Raw genomic sequence first — 18018 nt, 5'->3', positions numbered from 1 at the left:
ATAATATGAATTGTTTTTTTTTTGTAACACTTTGCCTGTTCTTTTTCATGGGAAGTAAGAAAACATACCATGCACGATGCAACAAAAGGGCAAATCCATCAGATTTTGAAATGTTAAAAAAAAATCCATCGGATTTGTAAATAATTTAAGAGGTGCGCGTTGTATGCTTGTATCTTTCTAAAGAGTATTAACCATGGTTAGACTGTATTAGGACTGATATTTTAAATTAATTAAATTTTACTTATCACCCCATCTAACCGTAGTTAGATTCCTCCACTATATAAGAAATACTCTCACCATCGCCATCATATCATCATATTATCGTCTGTGTCTTCTCTTTGGCTCACTATCTAAGAAACCCTAATTTATTCTATAAAAATGGCTATTGACATGAGTCTTTCCTTCGCTTATCCATTTGTGAGTCTCGACCTTTGTCTCAGCATTGTCCTCTTCATCTCCCTTTTCGTTTTCTGGTTAACACCAGGTGGCTTTGCTTGGGCACTATACAAAGCTCGTTTCCACACCCGACCAGAATCCAAAACCCTACCCGCCATTCCTGGCCCGTCTGGTCTCCCCATCATTGGCCTCCTCTTAGCCTTCGTTAACAACGCCTTGACACACAGAATCCTCGCCAATATCGCTAACTCTTGCAAAGCAAAAGCTCTCATGGCGTTCTCGGTCGGGTCTACCCGGTTTGTGATAACTAGCGAACCGGGGACGGCCAAAGAGATCTTAAACAGCTCGGCTTTCGCGGACCGGCCTGTGAAAGAGTCGGCTTACGAGCTGCTTTTTCATAGAGCTATGGGGTTTGCTCCATTTGGTGATTACTGGAGAGAGCTGAGGAGAATCTCTTATACTCATCTCTTTAGTCCTAAGAGGATCTCCTCTTTCGGAGAATCACGTCGAATAATCGGGGAAAATATGGTAGGAGAGATCAAGAACGCAATCAAAAGTTATGGAGAAGTGCATGTCAAACGAATCTTGCATTTTGGATCACTTAACAACGTGATGTCTAGCGTTTTCGGCAAAACATATGACTTCAACGATGGTAGTATCGTTAACTCGAAGTTGGAGCATTTGGTATCCGAAGGCTATGAGCTTCTTGGAATATTCAACTGGAGTGATCATTTCCCGGGAATGAGGTGGTTAGATTTACAAGGCGTAAGGAGAAGATGCCGTAGCTTGGTCGGTAAGGTGAATGTGTTTGTCGGAAATATTATCGAGGAGCACAAATCAAAGAGGTCTCTTCGTGATAATAAAGAAGAAAAGGGCACTAATGATGATGACTTTGTTGATGTCTTACTTGGCATGCAAGGCAACATCAAACTTTCAGACTCTGACATGATTGCCGTCCTTTGGGTAAGAACAAGTGTGTGTAAACTATATAAATTAATTAAGTGTTTTAGTTTAAAGTTCGATTAAAAATATGAAATTATGAGATAAATTAATAAAATAATAATATTTAGAATTTTTTTAGATAAATATATGGATTGGCCGAGTAAGTAGCAAAACCTAAACATTGGTTTTTCGATATAGGAAATGATTTTTAGGGGAACAGACACCGTGGCGATTCTATTGGAATGGATCCTTGCGAGGATGATTCTTCACCCTGACATTCAAGCCAAGGCGCAGGCCGAGATCGATGCCATCGAGGGTGAAATGGGACGCCAAGTCTCAGACTCAGACCTCTCCAAGCTTCCATACATTCGTGCCATCGTCAAGGAAACCCTAAGGATGCACCCACCTGGTCCTCTCCTCTCATGGGCTCGTCTCTCTATTCACGACACTCAAATTGGGACCCACTTTATCCCCGCTGGGACCACTGCCATGGTTAACATGTGGGCGATAACCCATGATGAAAAGGTCTGGCCGGAGGCTCATGAGTATAAGCCAGAGAGGTTTCTTGGTTCACAAGAAAGTGATAACTTTCCCATTATGGGATCTGATTTGAGGCTTGCTCCCTTTGGTGCTGGACGTAGGGTCTGTCCTGGTAAGTCTATGGGTATAGCTACTGTGGAGTTATGGCTGGCTCAGTTGCTAGGTAGCTTCAAGTGGGTTCCCTGTGGTGAAGTAGATTTGAGCGAGACTTTGAAGCTCTCACTGGAGATGAAGAACTCTCTTGTTTGTAAGGCAATTCCTAGGGTTTAATAAGTGTTTTGTTGGCTTTCAAACTATGCCATTTTATATCTCTCTCGGTTTTGTTTGATTTACCGTGGGAGATATCTAATTACTGCCCTTTTATTTTCTGTCACTAGCTACATCTAAATAAATTAGTCTAAAAAGTTTCTACCGTGTTTAAGTATCAGAATTCCAATAAGAAAGTTTGTTTCAAATTATTATATTTTCTCATTCTATCAAGTTTTATTGACCAAATATGTTGTAATATTTTCTCATGCAATTAATACCAAAATGTTCATTTACGTAAACTTGTTACATTTTACTCGGAAATATATACTTTAGTTTTACAATTTTTAGAATTTTAAGTATTTGAATAAATTCAACATTAAAATGTCTTGTTGAGGAAATCTAAACCATAATTTGGAAAAGGGTAATCATGGTTTGTTAGTTTTGTTTGAAATTTATTTAGTAAAAACAAGAACTTTTCACATAAAGTTACATTAGTTTGGAGTTTCAGATTTGGTTTACTAGGTTTGGAACAAAAACTAATTTTGAAATGTTTTATGCTATTCTCTATATAGGTTGTATATATCTCTTTTTCAGTCTTTTGATAGTTTGGCTTATTGTTGTGGTTTTTGTTTGCTAACAAATCATGTACTTATGTTACAACGTAACTAGGAGTTAACAAATACAGTGTATATAGCTTCAGGTTCAAGTTCTATTGGTAGTAGGAAAGAGACCAATTAATCATGATATCCTTTAGGTTAGCCTGATTAGACTAGTTCAAAGACCTCCTGCTATACAAAAAGAAAATTACAAGGATGATTTATTACTTGATTAAGATAAATTGAAATCTACATAGGAGGAAAACCTTCTTTGTAGAGGAAAAATGTCGAACTCACAAATGATATATTAGATTTGATGATGGATATATAGGCATATGGCCTTAATTGGACTGCAAAAATTCAATGAAAAAATGTTGTTTTCATCAGAAAATAAAGTGTTGACGGGTTTGTTTGTTTGGAAGCTGCATAGAAAATTCAGCACCAGCCTAGAGATAAACGTGGACCGAACTCAGTTAACGAACGAGACCAACCAAACCTCTACCTACAAAGTCCATTTCTAAAACGTGACCTTTTAGCTGCAACAACAACCACTTCTCCTCACTCTCACAAAAAAAAAAAAAATTCAATTAGCTTACTTTTGTATTTATTTATCGAAGTTTAAGCTATCAAACGAAATTTCTTAATTCTGTAAAATTACAAAAATTTCGAATTAAGAAAAATAATTGAATTTTACAGACACAAAACGAATTTAAAATTTATTATAAGTATTAAACCGGTTAAATCAATTTTTTTTTCTATAAGCTCAAATACAATTATTTGGTTTGACTATGGTGTCTATTCAAATGATGCAAGACATCATCACCTACCTAAATCTTTCCTTCTATTTATAGAACCGTCCATCTTCTTCTTACATCATCATCCTCCACAACTCCACAAGAGCTTCCCGACACATCCTCTGACTCCATCACTCAACATCATCCCCAATGGAACCCAACACGACCCAAAACGGATCCCAACTCGAGCTCTCAGAGTTCGAGAAGACCCAAAAGAAGTACCAAGACTTCATCTCCGCCCTCCCAAAGAGCAAAGGATGGAGACCAAACGAGATCCTAACCCAATACAACGGACACTGGTGGCAAGAATGTCTCCTCGAAGGTCTCCTCCACGCCAAAGACCATTTCCAAGCACGACCCACCGACTTCCTCGTCTGCAGCTACCCTAAAACCGGCACGACCTGGCTCAAAGCACTAACGTACGCCATCGTAAACCGATCTCGTTTCGACGACGCCACGAACCCGCTCCTCAAACGTAACCCTCACGAGTTCGTGCCTTACGTCGAGATAGACTTCGCTTTCTACCCAACCGTCGACGTACTTCAAGACGGCAAGAACCAGCTTTACTCCACCCATATACCCAACGGGTCGTTACCAGAGTCCATCGTGAAGTCCGGTTGCAAGATGGTTTACATTTGGAGAGACCCGAAGGACACTTTCATCTCCATGTGGACTTTCCTCCACAAGGAGAAGTCTCAAGAGGGTCAGCAGCTAGCGAGTCTTGAAGAGGCTTTTGATATGTTCTGTAAAGGCTTGTCTGTCTACGGTCCTTATCTGGACCATGTGTTGGGTTACTGGAAGGCTTACAAAGAGAACCCGGAGAGGATTCTGTTCCTTAGGTACGAGACGATGAGAGCTAATCCTTTGCCTTTTGTGAAGAGGTTGGCTGAGTTCATGGGTTATGGATTCAGTGCCGAGGAAGAGGAGAAGCGTGTTGCTGAGAATGTGGTGAAGCTTTGCAGCTTCGAGACGTTGAAGAATCTTGAAGCTAACAAAGGAGATAAGGAGAGAGAAGATCGCCCTGCTGTTTACGCGAATAGCGCGTATTTTAGGAAAGGAAAGGTTGGAGATTGGTCGAATTATCTGACTCCGGAGATGGCTGCTCGTATCGATGGGTTAGTGGAAGAGACTTTCAAAGATACTGGCTTGCTTCAACATGATCAGTGAAGTGTCATGTCTTTGATCTCTTTTGTTATTCAGTACAAAACAGAGGATGCTCTGTTTTGTGTTTGGAACAGAGGATACTCTGTTTCTCTATTTGGTTATGTATTGAATGTACCCTGTATCATCTTATTTATAACAAGAGAAATATCTTTGGTTACAAAGTCAATTCCTTTTATAGAAACAACACCATTTGAATAAAACAGAATCAATATTTATTACATTATAGAATCGAACAGACAGATGGAGCATAAAGATCAAGAACCGGTCATTGACCATGTTCAAGCAAACCTGTATCCTTGAACTTCTCATCCATTATCCCATCAATACGAGCAACCATTTCTGGAGTCAGATAGTTCGACCAATCTCCAACCTTACCTTTCCTGAAAAAAGCGCTATTCACGTAAACAGCAGCACGATCTTCCCTCTCTTTCTCTCCTTTGTTAGCTTCAAGATTCTTCAGCGTCTCGAAGCTGCAAAGATTCACAACATTCTCAGCAACACCTTTCTGCTCTTCCTCTTCCGTGAATCCAAACCCCATGAACTCAGCTAGCTTCTTCACATAAGGCAAAGGATCAGCTCTCATAAACTCGTACTTCAGGAACAGAATCTTATCAGGATTCTCTTGGTAAGCTCTCCAATACCCCAAGACATGATCAAGATAAGGACCGTACCAAGACAGACCTCGACAGAACATATCAAAAGACTCCTCGAGGCTGTTTACAGGACCAAACGGTGACCTTGATTTGTGGAGGAATGTCCATAAAGAGATGAAAGTGTCCTTTGGATCTCTCCAGATGTAAACCAAGTTACAACCCGATCTCACAACCGAATCCGGTAACAACTCGTGTGGGATATGAGTTGAAAACAGAGTGTTGCTTTTGTTGTTGAGAACATCGAGTTGAGGGAAGAAAGGGAAGTCGATCTCGATGTAAGGAACGAACTCGTGAGGGTTGCGTTTTAGGAGAGGGTTCGAGGAATCATCGAAGCGAGATCTATTGGCTATGGCGAAAGTGAGAGCTTTGAGCCAGGTGGTACCTGTCTTTGGGTAGCTACAGACGAAGATGTCGTTGGGTCTTGCTTGAAAGAACTCTTGCGCGTGAAGGCAGCCTTCGAGGAGAGCTTGTATCCACCAATGACCACCGTACTCGATATAGGGTTGTTTTGGTCTCCAGCCTTTCTCGTGAGTAAACGTGGAGATTAGAGCTTTGTACCGTTCTTGATTCTTCTTGAATTCTGACGGCTCGGTCTTGGTCTCGTCCTGGTTTGGTCCTGTCGGGTCGGTTAGGGGTTCTGATTCCATTGGAGACAGAGCACAGAAGCTATACGATTTTGAGGACTTGTGTTGCGTACTGTGAGACGGGAGTCGAGTTCAGTAAGCGCGTGTCGTCGATAGGTATTAGGTAGTTTCTCATAGGCTATCTCAGTAATTTTAGTATATAAAGTTGATTTGTGTGATGCGCACAGCCCTCCACGTCAGCAAGCAAGGAGGAAGGGGCGTTTTTCGACACCTGTCAGCTCCAGAGTAGATCGGTGTAGCCCACGCTCCCTCCCCCTTCTCGCGCGCGTCGTGTTGTCTGTATCATCTTCTCAACATCAACAATCAGAGATCAGTAGCCGACAGTTTCAACTTTCATTAATACAAACGTAAAGCCCAGCTTTAACGTGATTTACCCCACTCGTCTCACTCTCAAGCATTCAATCAACCTCATCATCTCCAAAGTAACCGATGGAAACTCAAACTATAAATCCCCAAGCTCTCAGAGATGAACAACCTCAGCGAAATCGAGAAGAATAGTCTTTTCTGATTACCAACTCCGACAATCTCATCACCTTACCGGTTGAGATGAGCTCCGAAACGTCGGCGGCGAAACAAGCGCTGGGCCAGCACCAGCATACGACAAACAGAAGGAGAAGGCGCGCGTGAGCAGACCGTCTCTGATCCTGTGCCACGACGCGCACCAGAACGACGCATCTGCAGTCCGGAAGCTCCTGGAGAAAGATCCGTCTCTGGTTCACGCCAGAGATTACGACAACCAAACGTCTCGGGTGGATCGATGTTGTTAAATGTCTGATCGAGTTTGGTGGTAATGTCAACGCTCAGGACAGGTGGAAGAACACGGTACACTCTTTTTTTAAATGTTATTCGGTTCTTTTATCTCTTTATATCATGTTTGATCTGAAACTTTTGTTGTGTGTGTGTTTTGAAAGCCTCTGGCTGATGCAGAAGCTAATATGAGCTAGGAAGCAGAAAATGATCGAGCTACTCAAATCTCATGGCGTTTTATCTTATGTGAGTTTTTTTTTAATATCAAAGTTATAAACTTTCATTCCTTGAGGTAGAAAAATTTCTATGAAATATTAAAAGATTATTGCAATAAATTTAGGAACTTTCTCTGTGAAGCAAAGCGGCCTGCTTTAATGCTTGTGGCTGATTGAATTTTGTCTACGCAGGGTCAAAACGGAAGTCACTTTGAACCAAAGCCTTTGCCACCACCAATTCCAAAGAAGTCTGACTGGGAGATTGACCCTGCTGAGCTGGATTTCTCAAATGCAGCCATGATTGGAAAGGTTTGTGTATTCTTTTTGAATCAAGTTTTGACCGTAGGTGATCGATCCATAGTCTTGAGTTTGTTTAGTTCAGTGCAGTGGACTAATTGGATCTTTGGTCACATTTTGTTAGGGTTCATTTGGTGAGATTGTGAAAGCCTATTGGAGAGGAACACCAGTGGCTGTCAAACGTATTCTTTCTTCTCTTTCAGATGATAGACTGGTTATGTAAGTTCTTATTTCTCTCTTTTGATATTAGCTGATACCTTGGTAGAAGTCTGTCATAAGATTCTTGTGTATTCATACTTGGTGTACTTTAAATGTATAGATTGATTTCTATTGTGATACTTTAATTTACAAGATTTTTGTTGGTTTACTTCTTTTTTTTTATCAGAGTCGGTTACTTCAATGGTTCGAATTTGCTTATATGAGAAACTGGAATCAACATTGAACTGATTTAAAGATTAGGTTCATTTAATTAGAGAAAAAAACTAGAATAGCACCAAACTAAACAAAGTTTTTGGTCTCAAACTAGCATTTAACGTTTAAAGTCACAAAAATAGATTTTATTAAAGAGGTAAATATACACTTATATTTCTTGGTTTAATTAATCTAAACCTTAGGGTTTAGAGTTAAGGGGAGGAGTTTTGGAATTAATATTCAAAATTTTATAAAAGAAAAAATAAATACTATTAAAAATAAAAATTTAAAAAACAGTTTCAAAAAGTATTTTTGAATTATAAAAAAAAATTGAAAAGAAAAAAAATTCGGAAAAAAATTTCAAAAAAAAGTTATAAAAAATTTCGAATCTGAAAACATCTAATCTGAAACTATAAAAAAAAATTCTTTTTTTCATTTTTTTTATTTGTTTTTATTTATTTTTGTTTGTTTATTTAATTTTAAGCCAAATGTATTAGGGATATTTTACCCTTTAATAAATGTCATTTTTGTGACTTCATCACGATTAACAGAATGGTGCATTTTTAATGGTCTCCCTAATCCTTGAGTTATGGTTAATGCCTCACAGAAATTGGGCCACCAAGCTCATGCCAGTAATATCTTAATGTATTCCCAATAACTCAATCAGACATTCCTAATACACGTAACATGGCAAAAAAAATACCTTAGCAAATGACTAAGTTTGTTTTACTTCATTGAAAATCGTTTAAATTGTTCATATATTTACACTTATATGCATCACTCATCAGTTTTCTTCATCCTGCCTTTACCGAAAAAAGAAGAGCAAAATGTTGTAAAAGACCTTTTCCTTATTACTGATATCTTGTAATAGTTTCTTACTTCATTTATGACTTAATCAACGTTCATTTATAAAATATTAAATCACCACTCAAGATATTCAGAGACAATATGATATCTTGTAATGGTTTCTATATTTTCTCTCATTTTTAAATTATTTTCTATATTTTTAAGGGTGAGAAACTCTTTAAGAGATCACCGCTAATGATGCTCTAAAGCATCTTAAACGAGAATCGGGATACCACATCTTCACTTCTATTTTTGAATTTTTTTTTTAATAGTTAGATACTGGAGCATATCCTTGCACTAGAGTTACTCTTACATATTAGTCTATATTATAGCGCTTATAATAATAAAACAATATCCAAATTTTTACAACATATATAGTTCCCTAACATTCAAATAATTGTTTAATAGGATCCACACTTAAAAATATACTAAAAGTAGTGTTTTTAAAACCGAACGATCGGTGGTTGGACTAAGTTTGACTATGACTCAGTCACATAGGTGAGTTGAGTTTAATAGTTGGTTTTACCATAAACTGGTCAAATGTTAGATTGAATCTTGAAATAATTGAACTTAATATAAACCAATTAAACTATCAAAATCTATGAACCAAACATATAAAATACCTTATATTTATAATGTTTTATATTTGATATTAATTTATATTTTAATTATGTATCATATTTACTAACTTTATTTTAAATTATATATCTAAAAAATATTAAATTAGATAATTGAACCACGTTTGATACGGTCGAACCACCATGATCTATCTGAATAAATATCTGATTTATCTTCTGGACCAGTTTTAAAACATTGACCAAAACCAGATTGGTGAAGTTTCTTAACTAATAAAATAGTCATTTGATGGGTAAAAAAGGCTCACAAGTTCTAAATTTCATTATAAGCTACAATGAGTCGGGGTTTTATATAATTGCTAAGCTAATTTGTGTTTTCCACCAGTAATAGTGCCTACCAAAGATCGATTCATGCTATAAGGATACCTTAAAATAACCTACAAAGACATTTATAAAACAAATCATCTTTATGCAATAGGAAAACTATTACTGATAATAGTGCCTACCTCCACAAATTATGTGAATAATCGCAAGGTACAGGGTCTAATGATAAGATGGTTTGAAACACGTTAAACTGCAGTTTAGTCTTACTACTATTTACTTGTCGGTGTGTAATCTATAAAAAAAATTTTAGCGCTACTTTTACTTTTCTGAAACGATGATCAATAAATTTAACATTTCATCAAAAAAAAAAAAAAAAAAAAAAAACTATTACTGATAGTGATAATTCAGTTTTTATAACAAACAAGCACCAAAAAAAACCACAAAATATCAAATAATCTGTGCATAGAGCGGACACACCAATTGTAAAAAATAAAGAAAACAGATAGGATCAGTTTAGAATCCGTACCTGTTGTAATGATGTCCTTACCTACCCTAATCAAGCTGTTTCTATCCACGTGTAAGTCTGTGATTCGCAGGATATTGATTTGATGACACAACGCTTTTAATAGGTAGATTTCTCTATAAAGTATAAACTACTCTTCAACTAAACTCTTTTATTTACAAATAAATTAAATCAATATTATTTATTATTAAATATTATTATTCCCTAATAATACTAAACCATGTGATTGCAGTAAGCTAATGCATAAATTAGCAATGGAATATATTGCAGTATATTTCCCACGTGAATCTACTACCATTTAGTACATTTTCTTTACTTTTAATTAAAACTAGGTGGTGGCCCGCAATTTTGCAGGTACAAATCTTTTATAAAAAAATAATATATTATATTTTCATAAAACTAAATACAATTTTTATTATTCAAAATTAAATGTTAATTTTATTTGAAACTATAAAGTTAAGTGTAAACATATGAAATTTCTCATGAAACAAAAAATATTTTCTTTCAGGTTAACATCGTTTTTCTTCTTTATATATGAAAAAAAATTATAATCTTATGGATTTTGAATGATAATTATTTTTTCAATTAGTTTTTATAAATCATTATGTCTGATACTATTTGGATCATTTGGAAAATTGTTTTAATTGGTTCTAAGAATACCTTTTTATAATTTAATTAAAATAAATTAAAATTATCAATCAATCAAAATATGATAAATTTTTAAAGTTTCAATCTAAACAAAAGTCACTTAAGTGATTTTCATTTAATATATATAGCATAATTGTTTACATCCAAATATTAGTAGCTGAAGCATAAACATAAGAAAAAAATGTAAAATGTATATAATAATATTTTGCTTCATGCATTAAAAAATTAATGTTTACAACAATTTTCACAAAATCAGTGTTTTTATCTATGCATAAAAAACAGTGACGGTGATCACCCCCACATACAACAATTTAAGATGATATCACTGCAATTTAAAGGGTAAATCACATGATATTTTTGATTTATAACTTGACCAATTAAATCATATTTTCACATTACCGATAAAAAACCTTAACTTGTGTCACGGAGTTGAAAATTTATCGTCTTCGCTACATTCCATATAAACATGGACTAACCTATTAAATCTGAAAACAATACAATGATATTTATTGTCAAAGGGTAAAAAAAGATATTAAAGTAAAATATTAAGAATAATAAAGTACTTACCAACCAAGTATTTGATGTCGTATGCAAGTTCAAATATCTCACCAAAATCTTTAAAATTAAAATAGAGACTATTAGATAGGACATGAACGCCAAAAACAATAGTATCACACTACAAGAAATAGTTCACATTTTGACCACTATATACGATAACAAACGGTCAGAAACACACTATTTTGTCCAATTTCTAACGATTTATAACCGTCAGAAAAGCTCCGTCAGAAATGAGCTTTGGTTAGAAAGTGGTCAATAATTTTTGACCACGAGCTTTGGTTAGAAAGTGGTCAATAATTTTTGACCACATAGATGGTCAGGACAAGTCGTCAAAAATGTTATCAGTAAGTGGTCACAATGTCCCTGACCATTTCCTAACCAATTTATGATAATTCTAACCACTTATTAATAAATTTGTTTAGTTATTTCAATTAAATTTATTAATCAATAAAACTGCATTTAAAATACAAATGACTAAATCAAATATAGTTTAGATTTCAAACCTAAATCATTAACATTGAAATAGTTTTAACATAGTACTTACATAAGGTTTAAAACCAACAAATAAAGCTACAAAACTCAAGCATAATAATGTATGCATCTGCATCAAGCAATTCTGACAATTTACTCACAACCTTATGTGCCATAACAATCTTCTCATCTACTTGTCTTCTGTTTGTAATCCGTAATTGTGCTTCTTGGTCTTATACATGAAACTAGCTGAAGGTACTTGTCCTGGGTCTGTCATTGTTCCAATCCAAAACGGTGACCTTTAATTATATGGTTTTCCTGTAAAATGAGAAGCATATAAGAAAGAATAAACAAATTTGATAACTATGAAAACTAATTTACCATGAAAACTAGAGTGTTGATTTTTGCCTGGGTAAGAAAAAATTCAATCTTACCTGAATGAAAATTTACTTAAAAAAATTCTTTATAATACATAAACCTATAAGTCATTGCAAATCAACCAATTATATAGAAGAAACATTTACATGTTGCGCTCGAGTAGTCATCATCTGAGACTCAGTGTGGATAGAGAGCTTTGCGCCGCTGAAGGTGAGAAGAAACACTAAAAGAAAGCGTAAATTAGGTTAAAGATATCTAACTTTATTAATCCAACCTACTACACGTTTTTTTTTACCATTTTCTGACCACTACACAAAATGGAAGAAATGGTTAAATTTTATTAAAAATATCTGACCACTTTCTGATTCTTTTCTGATTATTTTTCCGACGACATTAAAGTAGTCAAAACTTGGTCACAGATTACTGACCATTTTTGTAACCAGTTTGGTTCATCGGTAGTTTCTGATCACATTTTGTCCATTTTGTTTAATCATCATAAAATGGTTAGTTAGTGGTCAGAAATAATTTTGACAACCTTATATGGTCAGAAATTTGGTTAGAATAAGCTATGCTTTCTTGTATAAATAGCCAGTGGTTATGTTATTTTCATCTGCATGTGAAATATCAAATTTCGAGATCTGAATCCAGTTTACACCATTAGTCAGCTCTAGTTCATATTTGCTGGCAATCTCATTTTTAATAGAAGCTTGTATTTTGTAATCGTAATTTAGTACATAAAATACAGACGAAGTGTGTTAGAAAACCAAAATACACTTCCAAAAATATAGTTTTTCACAAACAAAAAAACATTCACCTTGTCATTGGCTAATATAGCCTCATGTGATTCAACGTATAAACATTAATATTTTTTTACGTAAACACAACAATCAATATGTAGAAGAGAAGAGAGCCAGTTCAAAAAAAAAATATGTAGAAGAGTTTTACATAAACACTACAAACCCTTGACATTAATTAAAAAAAAAAGAAGAAGACATGGCTAAAATAACTCTAGTTTGTGTGTTATTGTGTATAGGGTGAAAATAGAATATGTTTATATATTAGCAATTAACATTATTTATTGGTTAAGGTTATATTATAATGGTCATTGACATTATTTATTATATGAACACATATGGTAGCAATTATCCCCTATATATTATTTGAGAAGCATTACAACTTCTTTTTGTAGCCACGTGTCATCACTAGAATGATTCTTAGAATCATTAGAAAAATATGTTGGTTCATCTAATTATATAATAAGCTTTTTATTAAACTAACAATAAATTCATCATTAATGTACTTTATTATTTCCTTAAATAAAATTTACGGAATTTCCTAATGTGGCTAAAGTATATATGGCAATTAATGATTTTGAATAATAAAGATTTGATAAAAAATAGTGTATCTTCTATCATATTTGTTTAATTTTAAGCTCTTAAATAAATTAAATAACCACAATAACCATATAATAAAAATATAGATTTTTATGTATATGTTATATTTTGAATTTTTACAAACGGGTATAAATTACTAAAACTGTTAAAAGTCTTACATTCAAATTTTATGATCCATAGTTTAAAATTTTTGTTATGACAAAATACAAACGATTACAAAAATTATATAAGTAAAAAGTCTAATTTAATTAATTAATAAGATTAATATATATATCGTTTTAAATTAAACTATAAACCTTATAAAATACAATATTTTAGTTTCAAAATTTGCTTTGAACAATTTTTTTGAACGATCATTGACAACTTATTTTTTTTTAATTATAAATTACTAAAACTATTAATCCCACAATGAAAATTTTGTTATCAGTAATTTAAATTTTTTACTATAAAAGATACAAATGATCAAAAAACTATATGAGTATAAATCAGTATTTAATAGACATGAATATTAAAAATATACTAAAATATATTATCTATGTTAGTATCATTTAAATTTAATAACATATCCTATCAAATAAAAAAAAATTTGGATTAATACAATTGATTTATATGTTTGCACCAATTTAATTATATTTTTAATAGTTACTGACTTTTAATTATTTAATATATATTTATTATTTTATAATATGTAAAAATATTTAATACATAAAATAATTTATATATATAATGTTGATTCCGCGCAAGGCGCGGATCTTAACCTAGTATATTAGTATGACATGAATTTATTATTTTCAATTAATAGTTACTATAGTTTCATAGAACGAGTTTATAAAATAAATAAGTGTTTCAATAAATATGAAACACAACTATAACTTCCGCGAGAATGTTTCTATAAAATCTGTTTGCTTCATTAATTTTTTTTAAACAATTTTGCATTAATTATTTTCAAAATTGTTTATTACTAACTTTCTCTTTCGCGTTTCTGTTATTACCATATATAAAATAAAAAATGTCTGATCTTTCGATTTTAAAAAATAAATAAATTAAACATAATACTATGAACTGATCAAATTAAAACAATTTATTTGAAAGCTCTTCTATGAACGACACGTCGTTATGAGCGACACGTCATGAGAAACCACTTAACTGACTTCTCAATTAATACATAAGAGAAAAGTTTTAAGTTAAAAACTCACTATATAAACATTTCATAATGTCAATCAACTTTGTCTTACCATTTCATATATATATTTTTAAAGGCTTATAACTAACTATGGTTTAACGTGACGAACAAATTTATACCAAATTAATTAGAACTATTTTAGGTCTAAACAGAAAATGTTAGCCTTATATTATAATGATGCTATTATATTATACCACGTAAGGAATCTGTGCGAAATCGAAATGCCGGTACCATAATCCTAGTGCTCTACAAAAACAAAGGTTGGAAGCCCAAAATAAAAAATCGGCCGTCTGGTGGTGTTGAACCCGTCACTTTGAGGGTATTTTCTACCTAGCTTGACCATCTAACCTACTGAGATATTTTATAAATAGGTCGAAATTTCTGTTAATTATCAAGGGCCGAAATCGGATGCTTCTAATGCTTATGCCCAGGGCCGCTACTAGCTAAACCATAATTCTTTCAAATACCTAATCTAATAAGTCCCACTAAGATTTCAAGTATATATTTTGAATCAATAATATTTGTTATATATATATCTAAACAATAATATTTTTAACCCGTAAAAGTTATTAATAATATTTTGTATTGTCAAACTGATTTTTTTATTTAGTATCAGATTTTTATATCAAATTTATCTCGCACATATCTAAACAAAGCATCTAATTCACAATTGTAGCAGACAAAAAAAATTCAAGAACTGTAGTTAATTCCCAAGCTATACTATATTATTAAAAGAAAAATACAAAAAAATTATGGCCTTTAGTTTTACCGATTATTTACACTATAATGTCACTGGGTAATTACTAAACTTACTTTTTTGTATTCTTATCTTTCCAGTTCGATTAATGTGTTTTGCTAAATTAAATGTAAACTAAAAATACTTGGATTCAGTTTTTTTTTTTGAAACACAACTTTCATTAAACTCAAACTTGACGACTACAATGACAAGAGGGAATTAAACATCCTCTTGAAGACAAACCATAAACTACAACAAAAAAAGCAATTAAACATAATAAGTCTTCATATGAAGTTGACAGCGAATTCGAGACATGGCTTGAATGCGTCGATAAAGCATTTCCGGCAAAGTCGGATAGCTGAGATTTAGTCACAAGTGACGTTGAGTGACAACCCTCACCGACAAGAAAAACCGAAGTAATCTTGATTGCACCTTCTGGCCCCGTACAGACCGCTACGCAAGGAAACAAACATGCGAGTAAGCTGAAACAATAACTCGGAAAATGATCCGAAAGAACATCTCCGTTCATAGAATGGAGGTATGATTGTAAGATTCTATCTTCGACCAAAGAGGATGATGAAAACGATAACAGATCCGGTGAATCCACCGAAAACTGCTTCCTAAGTGAGTGATATTGCAATAAGCTCAGAATAAAGACTTCAATGAATCCATCGAAGCTCTTTAAATTAATCAGAGAAACCAAAACCGAAATTGATTGGCTCACAATGTGTTGCAGGTTTCTGGATTTTAGTAGATTGATAACTGGGATAGCAGCTTCAGCCAAAGTACTGGGCCAGCCCCATGAAGATCCGTATCTTGGTCCAATAGCTGCTGGCTCATTGGCAAGGGACGTTGTGGATCTGGAGTACGAGTCGGAAGCGGCGAGGAGATCCCTGGTTGAAAGACAAAGAGCAGTGGTCGGTGGGTATTTGCAGAGCTCACCGGAACAAGCTAGATGGCCATCGAGACAAGGCGGAGGAGGAGACTGTTCTTCACCATAACAGGTTTTGTCGGACTTCCAAGCAAGACTGGAGAGAATATAACTTAACCGGGTGGAGAAGGTGAGAGTATTGAGCAGACAACACAACCTTATCAAACTTTGAAGAAATAGATCTGGTCGCCGGAATGGAATCCCATCTACATCGGTCGCCGGATTAACGCAAGATGTTAAGAGAAGGTGTGGCTGGGGTCGTTTACGGTGTGGGTCTTCAGACAGGCGCTTCATCGCTGAGGTTGAGTTAAATAGGTTTATAGATCTGAAGATCTGATGAGAAGAGACATGGAGGATGAAAAGATGGAGAGAGGTATCGTCTGAGAAAATTATCCAGGAGTCCCTGGAGAAGAGGTCCACTCTGTTGAACTCCGACCAACAATACGAGACCACGGAGATCTCTACCGGTAGTGTTGACAGTAGATCCAGAGCAGCAAAGTTGAAAGAAACCATAAGAGATACAGGACAGAAGTGAATTAAAGTTGGAGTCGTGGCTAGGAAAGACTGGCAGAGGCGACGCCGGCGTGCGTCTGCACCACCGGCGTCGGAAAACAAGTTGAAATTTGAAAACTCGATAACCGTGTCCGAGAGAAAAGCGTCAATTAAGTGTCGTGACTATCTATCTTCATTAAAAATTTATACTTGGATTCAGTTATTTAAGTAAATCAAGGTCTTAAGTATTCATTGTTATTATCATACATGCAAATCGAGAAAGTCATGTTCAGTCACATGCACATTGGTATCATATGCATATAACTTTTTAGTGAAAGTACAATGCGCAGTCTACATCTTTCTTTTAATATAGCTGATCAAAATTTATCTTCTTTTCGTCCTCTACTAGAGTTGATTGTATGTACCTGTATAAAGAGAAGTGGAGGTAATAGTTTATGATTTATACGATCGACACTTATAACATTTCTTTTTTTATTTAGTTCAGTTGGATGTATATCATCGTGTAAGTATATTAGTACAGGAGGCAACTATACTAATATTGTTATATTTTTAAAAAATTTCTTAAAATCTATGTGTTAAATACTCTATATACTGAAACTTACACTTTTTATTATTGTTCTAAATTTTCTAACGAGATTCTAAATTTGTATTAATGTATGTTAAACTCTCTTTTATGGTATATGGGAATCATTCTAACTTTTTATCAATTAATTAGTAAAACTTCATAATATTATCTAAATCAGTGGAATAACCACTAACAAAAGCTCTAAACCCCTTTCAACATCATCATATAATAGTGTAGGATGCAACTATTCATTAAAACAATATTGTCATATTTTTTGAAATTTTTTCAAAATCTATGTATTTACCCCTACAAAAATATTGAATTTTGATAAATACTTTATATACTGAACCCTATAATCTTTAGTGTTATTTTAAAATTTATAACCATATTCTACATTTGTATTAATCTATGCTAAACTCTCTTTCATGGTACATGAGCATCGTTTAATTTTAAAAAGAAAATAATTTAGTAAAATTTTATATACTCCCTAAATTAATGAACTAACCATTATAAAATCATTATTCTCTAGAGAAATAGAGACACCAAAGGTTCCAGACCTCTTTGACCATCGCCATATATTAGTACAGGAGACAACTACGCATAAGAAAATATTGTTATATTTTTGAATTTTTCTCAAAATATATGTGTTAATCCCTACGAAAATATTGAGTTTTACGTTAACGCTCTATATACTGAAACTTATACATTTTATTGTTGTTCTAAAA

At 33.8% G+C, this 18018-nt stretch overlaps 4 protein-coding genes across 4 annotated transcripts; 3 read left to right on the top strand and 1 right to left on the bottom strand.

Moving 5' to 3' along the window:
- Window positions 1–302: 302 nt before the first annotated feature.
- On the top strand, window positions 303–2814 carry LOC106357253 (cytochrome P450 78A5). Its single transcript, XM_013796930.3, has 2 exons — window positions 303–1359; window positions 1537–2814. The coding sequence occupies exons 1-2, from the start codon at window positions 379–381 to the stop codon at window positions 2146–2148; spliced, it is 1593 nt and encodes a 530-aa protein (XP_013652384.2). The 5' UTR covers window positions 303–378; the 3' UTR covers window positions 2149–2814.
- A 759-nt stretch (window positions 2815–3573) lies between these two features.
- On the top strand, window positions 3574–4842 carry LOC111199316 (cytosolic sulfotransferase 16-like). The gene has a single exon (XM_022689205.2). The coding sequence runs from the start codon at window positions 3668–3670 to the stop codon at window positions 4682–4684; it is 1017 nt and encodes a 338-aa protein (XP_022544926.2). The 5' UTR covers window positions 3574–3667; the 3' UTR covers window positions 4685–4842.
- On the bottom strand, window positions 4787–6493 carry LOC106415779 (cytosolic sulfotransferase 18). Its single transcript, XM_022714121.2, has 2 exons — window positions 6353–6493; window positions 4787–6264 (listed from the first exon to the last, which is right to left on the bottom strand). Exon 2 carries the CDS (start codon window positions 5979–5981, stop codon window positions 4947–4949), a length of 1035 nt encoding a protein of 344 aa, XP_022569842.2. The 5' UTR covers window positions 5982–6264; window positions 6353–6493; the 3' UTR covers window positions 4787–4946.
- Window positions 6494–6559: 66 nt separating this feature from the next.
- LOC106415780 (dual specificity protein kinase shkB) lies at window positions 6560–7604 on the top strand. The gene is made up of 4 exons (XM_013856556.3): window positions 6560–6800; window positions 6890–6971; window positions 7133–7249; window positions 7362–7604. Exons 2-4 carry the CDS (start codon window positions 6933–6935, stop codon window positions 7458–7460), a joined length of 255 nt encoding a protein of 84 aa, XP_013712010.2. The 5' UTR covers window positions 6560–6800; window positions 6890–6932; the 3' UTR covers window positions 7461–7604.
- The last annotated feature ends 10414 nt before the right edge of the window (window positions 7605–18018 follow it).

The sequence above is a fragment of the Brassica napus genome, chromosome C6 (genome assembly GCF_020379485.1).
Source record: "Brassica napus cultivar Da-Ae chromosome C6, Da-Ae, whole genome shotgun sequence".
In the NCBI taxonomy this organism is placed as follows: domain Eukaryota; kingdom Viridiplantae; phylum Streptophyta; class Magnoliopsida; order Brassicales; family Brassicaceae; genus Brassica; species Brassica napus.
This window is presented reverse-complemented; position numbering and strand designations above follow the sequence as displayed.